The following is a 13377-nucleotide window of genomic DNA, read 5'->3' as shown; positions in this document are numbered from 1 at the left end:
TGACACTTTCCTTCTGTTGGGCTCGTTATTAGGAGCTTGACGGCTGGGGCTGCTCAAGCCCAGCAGCCCCAGGGGGGTGGGGTCGGCGAGGGAGGTACTTTCTGAATGCTTCTGCTTGCTTCTTGGCCTCCTGGAACCTTTTGACGACTGTGTTTACTGAGTCGCCGAAGAGGCCAGGAGGAGAAAGCGGAGCGTCCAGCAGAACCATTCCGTCCTTATCTTTTATCTCGGACAGATTCAGCCATAGATGTCTCTCAGTAGTCACCAGTGTTGCCATAGACCCTAACCCTAACCCAATTGCTCTGGCGGTCTCTTTGGTGGCCCTGAGAGACAAATCTGTGGCCCGACGAAGTAAGCAACGGATCTCCTGGGTGAGGAAAGAGAAAGGGCAGGGCCCATAACTGTATCCCCTCCAAAAGATCCATCTGCGATCCCCAGGATTTCCTTCAGCGGGTCCGGAAACGTGACAGGCGGGTAGTGGAGCGTGCAGAGAGGAAGCCTCTCACAGTGTTGACAGTCAGCCTCCTAGAAGGATGCTCCGCTCCCAAACACAGTACACATACGTAATGTGTATCCCCACCCATTATATAACACGGGCGGGGAGAAGCACACAACCTAAACACTTGCGCCACAGTTTTATTGATAACTGGGACTACAATAAATATGACAGATCATTTCGACATAGAGCGCTATGGCGGACAAAACCGGATGCGCTTTATCCTTCCCTGGGCATGATGTCACCTGCCCGGGACGTTCAATCTCACCTTTGGACTAGTTGATATACATGTTTCAGACACAATCACGCCGGGGCGTTCTCAAAGCGCCATCGACGCAGCACAAGTTCCCTCGAAAGCGAACTGTTTTATAAAATGTTTCATTTTATTTAGTTTTTAAACTGTATCAAGCATGTATGTAGTATAGAAACAAAAAACGATTCTTGTTAGTGTTATTAAAACCATGATACTCTTTTTTTTATAATTTCTTCATAATTAGGGTAGGTAATGTTTTTCATAAAATAATTTGTTATAATGGTTAAAGGGTTGCTTCAGTGATTTAGTATTAAGCTTTGTATTTAAATTGGGTCATTAATGTAGTAGAAATGTTTTCAAAAAAATATATTTTTGAATTTGGTGCCTTCTAGACTGAGAAAAGAAAGTTTCTACTGATACAAAGTCATGTTAAATCACTGAAGTAACCCTTTAATTCTCCTCACATCCTGATAAGCAATCAATAATATAAATTGTATAAATATAAAACATTTAAATACATATATCTTCTGTGCAAATCTCAGGACCAAAAAAGATTCATCCAATCATTGCATTTGGTCCGAATGCAGGCATCACACATCATCAGTGCAATCCGTAAGACTATACAAAGTTAGACGTCAGTCAGTGAGTGCCACAGACAAATAAAAGCCACCTTTTACAGTTCGTCCTGAGCCATAACAATAAGCTTATGCTGCATTCACGCCATAACTACTGTCATTTGGAAGAGATGGAAACCCATGACGTTATACTCGGAGTGGTTTGTAACTTGAATTTATGCGTTTCAATGGCAACACTATCAATGCCGAAATGAATCTGCAGCAGTCAGGTGGTACAACTATAGCTCTGTAAGTTATGTTCATTATTATTGTAATGTTATTTGCTTTGAGACCATAGACTGTAAAAAGAAATATTGACGTAGTGTCCATGACGTCACCTGAAGTTTTCCGAAGAGCAGTTTTAATTGGGCGTCGTTTTAACAGCGCATCATTGGGCGTTTCTCCCGGATAACAGAAAATGGGTGAAGAGGCGATATGTGGGTGGAGCTAAGGTGACTGGTTGCTGAAACCACGCCCACCTAGCTCGACCATGGCAGCAATCCACCTGTCACTCAGGTGGCCACGTCCTTAATTATGCAGAATTTTAAATCTTAAAATCATTTAAATGGATGCGTTATTAAAAAAAAACACCCCCTCACAGTTAACATGACGCGCAAAATTAGCAATATAGACCAAAACCACTATTTGTACCAGGCTGTAAACATGTTTTTTTTTTTTTTGCTGTAAAGTTGGGCATTTTAACATGAGGCTCAATGAAATTCTGCTCCCTTTTGGACCCTGTCTCTAGCAGCCAGTTGATGAATAACAGTTTAAGTCACTTATTCCGTATTGGCTTCAAGAGAGTCCGCGGGAGGTTGCCGCTTGTTTGAGACATTAAATAGTTTAATGCCGTCTCTCGTCTCGTGACGCTTTGCAGAATCCGCTCAGGCTCGTGTTTTGGACGTGTGGCGGCTTTGGAGACGCTCTGAAGGGAGAACGTATGCTTTTAAATCTACATAGCATGCGATTGCTAACCTCTCAATTTGCTTACTCTACCTTTAAACAAGATCCCCCCCCCCAAACACACACACACACATACACACACACTAATACTCGTGTAACTAGTCGTGCTGGAGGGCGGCGGTGGTTGAAAGTGTAAAACAATAAAAAATGCACAATTAATGAGGTTACATCACCCTCAATATCTTCCAGGTTCCATCTTGACTTTTGCTGCCTAGATACTTTTGAACACCTCTGGAGATCTGGAGGCCCTGAGAGGAAGAGCGAGAGACACTGAGAGGATATTTTTAAACAATTCTCCTATTTGTTGAATTACATATTCTCTTTTTACTGGGATTATGAAAGTGGAACAGAGGTCCGCTGGGATAAGCCTTGGGGGGAAACCTGTGTATACACTTCCTTTCTCCAAAAAACTCTCGAAAAAAAAAAAACGATCATTTACAAGGAAATTGAAAGTTAAGGAGGCAGATGAACTATAGGCCAAGACTTTCACTGCCCTTATTGGAGCTGGATGGAGATCAATATTGATGTTTTGGCAGTGGCCTCTTCTCCCCCCCCGTGACACCCCAGAAATGTCAAGCAATCCACAATCAATGATTCACAAGAGACAGCTGCCGGCGTACTAAATTCTCATGTGCTTAAGAGACATATTTAGGAGGAACTGAGCAGGGAGTTGAATATTAAAATAGCTTTGCTCATCACATTTATACACAGCACCCCCATGAATCGAGTTAAGGGAGGTGAGCCTCAGTTTTACGGCTTTTATTTGTATTTATGCTGCATAGAGAGGGAAAACAAGAACATGGATGCTTTTAGAAAAATGTATCTTGTTCGTCTGTTTTATTGAAGTAGGTATACTATACGCCATCTTTGTTTTATTATGTTATTGCTTCGACTTTCGAAAGCCACCAGACAGTCTTGTGCATGTTTTGAGTGCATAATATTGTTTCTTTCAAATCTGTAACAATGTGGATGTCATTGCTGTTGTGCAATTGTATTATATGTTACATTAAACATTAATGTATTACATTAAACATTACATTAATGGTGTTTTAATTGTATTTTGTTACATTATATGTGACTAGTCAGCACTAGTCGGTGGATTGTGGCCAGACTCCATAGAACCAGAGTCTGGTAGAACCAGGCTACACGAAAGGCCTCAAATTAATCGATATTGAATCGAAGTAAATCAAATCCAAATCATATCCAAATGTGAAATGTGTTTCAAAGCCTGGCCCTAGTGGTCAATAAATGTTTATACTAAAAGCAAATGCTGTCTGTTCCCTTAATTTTCACCAGAATGCTTAGTTTACATGGTCAAATCATATAATCATAATCTCTAAACCCTAATACAATAATTTGATTATTTCAAGACTTTATTAAATCCCCTGACTTCTCTTCTACAGGCTTGCGGCAGGTAAAGGTGAGATGTCCCGTCAATCACCTCCAGTGCCTCGGCACTCACAGGTGTGTCCATTATAGTAACCTCTGCAATGGAGTACAGGACTGTGAGGACGGCTACGATGAGGGTGTGCACTGCCGCGGTGAGTTCCAATGGATTTTTTTCTGTTTGGGGTCTTTTACGATTACGATTTAAAGTTGTCATTAACTGGCTTTTTTTTTTAAATACTGTAATCTAAGGTCAACTAATAAAAGGCTATTTTTTACACTGGTTTTGAGGCTCTCCTGAACGCTGGGTTTTGATGGGCGTGCCGGACTGGAGACTTAGAGATAAACGCTAGGATTGGATTCGATTTGCATATTTAATGAGCTTCAGCTCACCTGTCAGTCCAGTTCATGAGGGAGGGATTGTTTTGAAAGAGGCAACTGCAATGATTCTCTCAATCACAAGACTCGTAAACGTCTTTATAAAACATAATGATTTATTTCACATCCACCCGCGATTGATTGGAATATTATTTTTGTATTACTTGGCCCGCCTGATCGGTGGATATAAGCACTAACCACACACACACACACACACACACACACACACACACACACACACACACACACACACACACACACACACACACACACACACACACACACACACACACACACACACACACACACACACACACACACACACACACTAGGGCTGTCAAAATTGCTCAAAAATGACATTCGAATATTCCCTCTAAAACAAACACGAATATTCGAACTATTCGAACATCTGGGCGTGCATTTTGTCAATGACGCGTATTATGTCAATAACAGGACAAATGAATACAAAGAGACATTAACTACTTGTATAGTTTGTCTATTTAAGTTTATACATATTTGACACTGATTACTTACACAAAAACAAGTAGATTGTTATTATAAATTATATAATTATTATATATAAATAAATGAACTAATGGCCAAGACCGCAGAGCGCAGACCTCTCTCTCTCGCCCTCACTGTGGATAACGGTTTAAATGAACAAACTTTGAGAGCTGATCAAGAGTTTTGTGCAAGCAATTTAAGGTCGCGAGACTCGCGACTCTTGTCCCAAATATAGCAGGCTTCATTCAGTGAAACAAATATTATTAATATTAATTTAAGTTTTACAGCATATTGAGCGCTCCGAGCGAGCTGTGCTGTGCTAAACATGGAGCTTTTTCCTTGACATGGTAAATAATCACACCAGTGGAAGCAGTGCATTTATCCTTTATTCATGCAATATCTCTTCAGTCAGTACAGTAGCCTGCACTTTAGTAATGTTTCTGTTTAACATTAAATAAAATGAGGCATGGTAGGCTAACTGTATCTTACATAGCTTGCATGTAACTTTATCTCGCGGCTCAACAATCGCCATACTTACCGACCAAAATCCAACGTACTTCCAGACATGGCTTTTTAGATTATGGAGTTAAAATCTCTTTCTTTGCTGCGGTCGAGTTGGGCTCTGCACTTTCTGCCATCTTCTCTGCAAGACGCGTCAACTCTCAGCAGTGACAGTGCGACTCCTGTGAACTGTCCCTGAACCCTCAGGCGCGCGCTCACTCGCAAAGCAGACAGCCACGCCTCTACTACCACAGCGGGAGATATTTTTTTTTTTTTTTTTATTTGAATATTAATTTTCACCTTTGAAATTTGTTTTTTAAAAACTATTCGAATATATAATCGAATTTAGAATATTCGTTGACAGCCCTAACACACACACACACACACACACACACACACACACACACACACACACACACACACACACACACACACACACACACACACACACATGCCCGCCCAGATCAAGAAAGGAATATTATTTCCCTATTTGAGATTCACCGGCCTGCCGACGGGCTTTTATTTTGGTAGCCCGTCTGGAAAACATAGCCCCGGGGCTACTATTACATATAAAAAAATAATAATGTATGTATCTTCTACTTCAACTATAATGGTTTGCACAAGAATATTACGCTGCACAACTGTTTTCAACATTGACAGTAATAAATGTTTTTTGAGCAGAAAATCATCATATTAGAATGATGTCTGAAGGACTTGAAAATGCAGCTTTGATTACAGGAAAAATATAATATTCTAATATAAAACTGTTTTCACAAGCATAGCTACAATTGTTTTTAACAGTAGTGGAGATATATTAATCTGTCCCTCTGATGTCTACTGGCGTTATTAAAAAGGTTTTTTTTCTTTTTTGTGCATTTAATCATTTAATTTTTATGGCCGTTTTTCACTGTTTCCCTGACTATTTTAATTAATTTAATTATGTAAATCTGTCTGATGGAAAGTTTTGGAAGTTCAAATGTCATTTGTTTGCAGCTTAGTTTCAATGTTTTTTAAGTTGCTCAGATTATGAATTTATTAAGTTTATTCAGATAATTATGGAACTTTATCTTCAGACGTGGTGTGAATAGTTTTGATAGTTTTCAGTGCATTATAGTTTTGTGTAGTTGTGTATTAGACTTGATGTGATGTTGAATTTAGCTAAAACATCAAATGTGACTGGGGCTGGCAAAATGAGTCACAATTAGCATTTCTTTTTTTCTTTTCTTTTTTTTTCAATGAGTTATTGTTATTTTCACATTCTCTATTGAAAAACCCTTCAAAATGATGTTTGATTTGCTGGAATCAGACAAAACAAAATGACTGAGCTACAACTATTTGAAGTCGACAAAGTCAGCAAAGTCAATTTTGAGAAAAATCTACTTCCAATAGAAATTCACCTAGCACCCATACCTTAAAGTCCCTGGTAATAACACCAAATTTGGCACACAGCAAGTCAAATCCCATATCTATAGGACAAATATATATTCAACTTTTTTCCCCATGAAACCACAATTGTTTGATTAACATTTATGAAACAGACAGACTATATATAAAGACCTACTGTACTGCATGGATCATTATATTGTTACACATCAGATGTTTTTCCCCAAAAAATAACCAAACGTTAATTTAAGACACAACAGATAAAGTTTGCGTGAATGCTCTCCATGACAGACATTTTGAAATACTGTAATTCTGTGTATATTAGGATTGTGCGCTGTCTGAGAGGCGTCTTTGTGCGCACGCTTCCGATATCAGTCAGCGCGAGTAAGGACGTTTTGTTTACATCAGTAGAGTTTTAAAGTTTTCATTGGTTGAGACTCATGCCATCAAGAATTGGCTATGAATATTCACAAAGTTTACACTTTACAATACCTGTGTTTCCATTATCCTTCTAATTGTGCAAATTTAAACTGCAAATTGAAAATACACCCAATGGAAACGTCCATTTCGCAAAAAACAAAAAACAAACAAACAAAAAAAAAACAGTGTTTTCAGGCAGATCAGAAAATAATCAGGAATATTTTGCAAAACTGCAATGGATTTTTTTTTCTTCTTTTTTCCCGGCATTTACAGGTCACCTGCCGTATGTAAAAGTCATATGATGGCAGTTTGACACGTGATCCAATCTGCTGAAATCACGTGACATTGGCGATCCGAATCATTGATCGATTCACTGATTCATGACTGTTTGAATCTTTATTTGAGGTTTGAAAACAAACGCGGAAGAGTAGAGTGATGTTGAATAAAATCGTAGTTTTTGTTGTTTTTGGACCAAAATGTATTTTCGATGCTTCAAGAGATTCTAATCAACCAATTGATGTCACAAATGGTCTACTTTGATGATGTTTTTATTCCCTTTCTGGACATGGACAGTAAAGTGTGCATAGACTGCATATGCTCTGGGACTAAAATATAAAATATCTTAAACTGTGTTCTGAAGATGAACGGAGGTCTTACGGGTGAGGAACGACATTAGGGTGAGTCATTAATGACATCAATTTCATTTTTGGGTGAACTAACCCTTTAAGTAAGCCAAACTTAAAAATGTAAATTTTGTAATCATAAATTTTAATTGCTCTTAACTTTTTTTTAAATACTGTTGTCTGAGGTCAACTAATGACGTTTGTGTGGTTTTTACATTCAAAAACATCACAACCAATAAGTAATAGGCTATTTTCTACACTGGTTTTGAGGCTGTCTCCAAAGTGCTGGGTTTTGGTGGGCGTGACGCACTGAAGACTTGGAAGTAAACGCCCATGGCTAGGATTGGATAAGATAAGATTTGCATATTTAATGAGCTTAAGCTTCCCTGTCATTTCACGAGGGAGAGGAGAGATTGAGGGCTGGGAAATAGAAATCCCAGCCCCATTTCGGTTAAATTTAAGTTTGTCTACATTAAAAGAAAAAAGTTCATAAAACTCAAAATAAGACAAAAAATCAGTTTACTTTAATCTGTCAGTTTTGAGAACTCAAAAGAAAAAGTTCTAAATACTCATAAAAGTTATTATTTTGAGCGGTAGGGTTTATACATAAAAAATAAAATTGTCTTTTTTTTTGGACATTTTTTAACCCTCTCTATAATTAAAATGGTAAATGTAATTATGCACCTATATGATGAAAGTTTTGGAAGTTCAAACGTCATTTTATTTGCAGCTTAGTTTCAGTGTTTTCAAGAAAGGTTTTATTGCTACAGTTAACTTATCTCACAAGATGAAAAGATGAACCTGTCAACCAACCAACATTAGTTTCCATGATTTTTTGAATGACTTATCACGAGAGGAAAAAAATGAGTTTTAGTCGCATAACATCGGTTAATGCTGTTATTATGCAATTAGTTTTTATCGACATTTAGAAAATATTGCAAAAGTTTTGCGCGGATCTGGAATGGAAATCAGGCTAGTGATCCTAAACTTGTTCTGAGGCACCAGTTGTCAAAATGCTATATAAAAAAAGAGAGAAAAATGCTGTTTTACATGGATTATTAAAACAAAAGAAAAATTTACGAGGCACACCTCTCGGAAAACATACAAATTTACTATTTGGAGCATTGGGATTGCTAGACGAGGACTTAATTAACTCCATTTTTGTGAAAACCTCAAAATGTTTTTTTTTTTTTTCCACTTGTTTTGCCTGTAGCTCATAATTAGCCCACGCGCATTCCGACTCATTTTGCCAGCATGGGTCACATATGCTTTTTGTTGATGGACTAGATGGGTCCATCAATATCTATAGCTGCAGGTCAAGACTTTCTCCTTTAAAGTGCAATTTACATCTTCCATTATTTCCTCATTTTAAGAGTGTTTGACAGAATTAAACCCACAACAAATCTGCAGTCATTTGAAGTCAGTTCCATGCAAGATAAGCACAGTCGGCTTAATGTAATAATGGGGTTTCTGCTAAAAGGCAATTACTGTTTCTCCACATGATGAAGTGAGGATTGCGTTTTGTGACATTGTGGTGAAAGGGAGCAAGAAAAGAGGTTTATATGGAACCCTCAGCCTAGTTTACGACTAAAAAGTTTGATGTATTGCAGCCGAGCGCGTTTAACTGTTGAGACGCATGAGCTACATCATCATGTCTAGAGAATATGTGTATTTAGTTACAGCCGTAATAAATGAGCATATGGAGGGTATTCATCATCCTCACCTTGAGTTGAACCGCTCGTAAGATGTTGCCGTGCATACGCCAAGCTTTTTAAAACAACCGAAGACCTCGCTTGGAGGGAAAACTCGCGCATTTACATTTTATGTTCCGTTTCAATCTTAGTCTTGGTTCGGTTTCAAAGTAAATAAAATTTGTCGGCATGAAGAGGAAGGTATGGAAGTACACACTCCTTTGAGGAGCAAGCGCGGGCCGCTTTGTTTCACCGCAGACCGGTTTCGAATTGCTCTTTGCACACCTGTCATAACTGAGCATTCATAATTTACATTATCAGTCCGCAGAGCAGATATCAACTCTCACTCCTGGAGGTATTCGAATCTGGGACAGATAGAGAGAAAGAGCGAGGGAAGAGAGGAACATCTTCACAAGAATGGTCATATGAGCCAGATTCTTTTCTTTGTCAAAAGTTAGCCTTGTGGGTTGAAGATACCGTGAAAGTAGCATTGATCCCATTTACATTCTAAATAAATGTCTATAGTCTTATTGTGCACAATGGCGCAGTTCATATTTTTGACTCTTTTCACACTCTTTTGTGGAAAACAAATACTATTGAAGAAATTTGGGTTTAAAAGGATAGTTCATCCAAAAAATACCAATCACTTATCCTTAAATCCAAATCTATATCAATGTCTTTCTTCTGTTGAACACAAAATAAGATATTTTGAAGAATGTTGGCAACCTAACCGTTTCTAGTCCCAATTTTTTTCAAAATTTCTTTATGTGTTAAGCAGAAGAACGGAATTCAAAAATACAGGTTTGGAACAACTTGAGTGAGTAAATGTTGTCAAAATATTCATTTTTGGGTAAACTATCCCTTTAATGCTCACTCATTCACTTCCATATGATTGTAGGTGGTTTCTTGGGTGTTGCAATGCAGTTTTTATTGTGTTTTGGGTTGGTGTTATACTGTCTTAAGTCATAAAAGCCCACCCACAAGTATCTATTTATCTAAGTAGCAAAGTTATAAAATTGGATATAACTTTACACACATGAGTGTTCTAATGCTTACACATTGACCTCATTCCATTGTTAACCGTCATAATGTTTATGATTTGTCATTTTGTGACCATACTATTGAAAAAAATTGTGTTTTAATGCATACACATTGACCTCCTTCCCTTCCATTGTAACTAAGCACCATTGTGTGTGGTTGCTAGGGCGTTGCTATGTGGTTTATAGTGTGTTCTGGGTGGTTGCTAACTTTCTTAAATTATAAAAGCCCACCCGCAAGTATCTATTGCTTCGTTTCCTCTGTTGTTTCTGATCAGGTGCCCAATTTTACCGTTGTTTTTTGGCAAAGTTATAAAATTGGATTTACCTTACACAGAAAAGTTAGCAAACATTTTTCCCCCAAATTAAAGTCGTGTTAACTATTGTTATGTTTATGATTTGTGACCATACTATTAAAAAAGCAAGTGTTTTAATGCTTACACATTAGCCCCATTGCCTTCCATTGTAAGCACCATTGTGGGTGGTTGCTAGGGTGTTGCTATGCAGTTGTTAATGTGTTTTGGGGGGTTGCAAACAGTTTTAACTCAAGAGCCCTCCTTTGTTCTAAAAAAAAAGAACTTTTCCTACCTGTTTAGCACTACGATAAGCTAGTAGACTAGTTAGCCCAAAGGCTAGCTGAAAATGAAAGGAAGAAAGGACAATGCTTTGACTCTTTAGCTTTGGTAATGTAGTGTTATACAGTATGTCACATCTAAATAGTCCACGGAGAAAACTCTTCTATGGAGGTCTATGGGGCTATAGCATTATAAAAGTATTGTTTACAATACAATACTACAAAAAGTTATGTTACAGAAGTTTAATGCATAGTGAACACCGTTTCATGTTGTATTTAACTGCTAATGTGTTCAGGTTAGCTCAACACATTCAGTCCAATAGAAATGTGGGTTTCTATGTCGATAAAACTGTGTAAAGCAGATATTTGTCATCGACTTGAGCAGGTAACTAACCTTGACGGAGTGGTTTTAGATTCCATTTTATTTTGTTCTAAGGGAAAACGACAAACAAAAAAACCTTTAAAAAAAAAGAAAAGCGAGCAGCATTGGGAGCACTGCCTTTGGATCACTGTGTGTTATTTTGAAACTCTTTCTTGGCTATTTTTCTTGGTTGTGTGGGGATTTGTTTTGTCATTGAGGAATGGAGCCTGCCTTCAGGTGACCACCGCTATTCACTAGAGACTAAAGAAAAGAGAATAAAGGGATTTCAGCTGTGTGTGTGTGTGTGTGTGTGTGTGTGTGTGTGTGTGTGTGTGTGTGTGTGTGTGTGTGTGTGTGTGTGTGTGTGTGTGTGTGTTTCAGTATGATCACTTATCATCACGTTTCCCCACTGTTTTGGTCCTTCTCACACAGATTATATTTAGATCATTGGGGCCTGATAAGGACTTTTTATCTTTTTTTTTTTATTATTATTATTCAGATGGCGTCTGCCGGTGTCAGACTGACTGACTGTAGACGTGTGAAATGAATAACTTAACAAAGACGGCATAGAGCAGTGAAGAAGATAACAGAATTTGAGACAAAAAGAGAGTCACACGTTTAATTAACTTCCCTGAAAACACGCACAGGAAAGAACATGATTCCACGCACGTTCCAGAGCGAAGATTTTCTTGATCTGTTGCATATATTCTCGGTTTGTCTAAGATCAGAAGAGCGTACTGTTCTGAGTACAAAATCACACTTTCATGCCCCACAATGCATTTCATGCTAGTACTCCACTACGATTAAGACAAAGATCAGTTGTATCCTGAAGACAGCTTACTTTTTCATAATATACCTGCTAAAAAACAGCTTGTTACAATGATATATTGTTGTTATATGCTTAGCTAGGGGTTTACGGTGTTAGCTGGCTATCTGAAGGGTACCTGTTCAGAAAGCTTGTTATCAACATATCTTGTCATACCTAGTCAAAACTATTGTTAATCAGTTAGCAAAATGCTAGGCTAAGAGTTGAAGGTGTTAGCTTGCTGTCTGAAGGTCCCTGTTCAGAAACATAGCTTGTTATCATCTTGTCATACCTAGTCAAATATATTTTTAATCAGATAGCACAATGCTAAGCTAGGAGTTTAAGGTATTCGCTTGCTATCTAAACGTACCTGTTCAGAAACATAGCTTATCATCCTCATATCTTGTCCTACCTAGTCAGAAACATTTTAATCAGTTAGCGCTATGCTAAGCTAGGAGCTTAAGATGTTAGCTTGTTATCTGAAGGTACATGTTCAGAAACAGCTTATCACAATATCTTGTTTTATAGTTAAAACACTTTAACCAGTTAGTGCTATGCTAAGCTAGGAGTTTAATGTGCTAGTTTGCTATTTGAAAGTAGGCTACCTGCTCTGAAACGTAGCTTGTCATCATCTTGTCATACCTAGTCAAAACTTTTTTTAATCGGTTAGCGCAATGCTAAGCTAGGTTTAAGGTGTTAGCTTGCTATCTGAAGGTACATGTTCAGAAACAGCTTGTTATCACAATATCTCGTTTTATAGTTAAAACGTTTTTTTTAACCAGTTAGTGCTATGCTAAGATAGGAGTTTATTTTGTTAGCTTGCTATCTGAAGGTAGGCTACCTGTTCAGAAACATAGCTTGTTATCATCTTGCCAAAAATTAGTTTTAACTAGTTATCACTGTGCAGAGCTAACTGTTTAAGCTTATAGTTTGCTATCTAATGGCTAACTAACTACAGAAGATACGGAAATGATTCATTTGCCCACTTTTGTTTCAGTAAATTGTCATCAGCTAATTGGACCATTGCCAAATTTGATGCCACGATGCTGCATCATGCAGTGTCTCTTTCTATAAAATCCCAGTGCAGGCAAAAGGTCTTGTTGAATTTACAGAGCAATCATTTAGTCGTCTGTGTCTCGAGATTGAGGTTGCACATTACCGAACATGAGCGATGGGCTTTCTGCCCTCTGGGCTTGAGAAGCTGCCTTATTTTATACACCCACATTTACAGCACAAAGGAAATGCTAAAGCTCATAAACTTTATATCTTTATGTGACAGGAAGGACTGTAACCTTGAAAATGTGCTGAGTGTCCCTCTTGCACTTGTACTTTTTTTTCTTTTTTTTCTTCTGTACCACTACACAGTCTTTTTGCAGTTAGACTAAACC

General features: G+C 38.0%; 1 protein-coding gene across 1 annotated transcript in view; it reads left to right on the top strand.

Moving 5' to 3' along the window:
- The window catches only part of lrp1ba (low density lipoprotein receptor-related protein 1Ba), a 334663-nt gene that overhangs the window by 60368 nt on the left and 260918 nt on the right, over positions 1-13377 (top strand). Inside the window, exon 3 of the mRNA XM_067415030.1 lies at positions 3730-3867. Coding sequence (XP_067271131.1) covers positions 3730-3867 — 138 coding nt within the window. The remainder of the gene's footprint in view (positions 1-3729; positions 3868-13377) is intronic.

The sequence above is a fragment of the Pseudorasbora parva genome, chromosome 14 (genome assembly GCF_024679245.1).
Source record: "Pseudorasbora parva isolate DD20220531a chromosome 14, ASM2467924v1, whole genome shotgun sequence".
Lineage (NCBI taxonomy): Eukaryota > Metazoa > Chordata > Actinopteri > Cypriniformes > Gobionidae > Pseudorasbora > Pseudorasbora parva.
The sequence above is the reverse complement of the archived record's forward strand: the minus strand, read 5'-3'. Positions and strand labels throughout refer to the sequence as shown.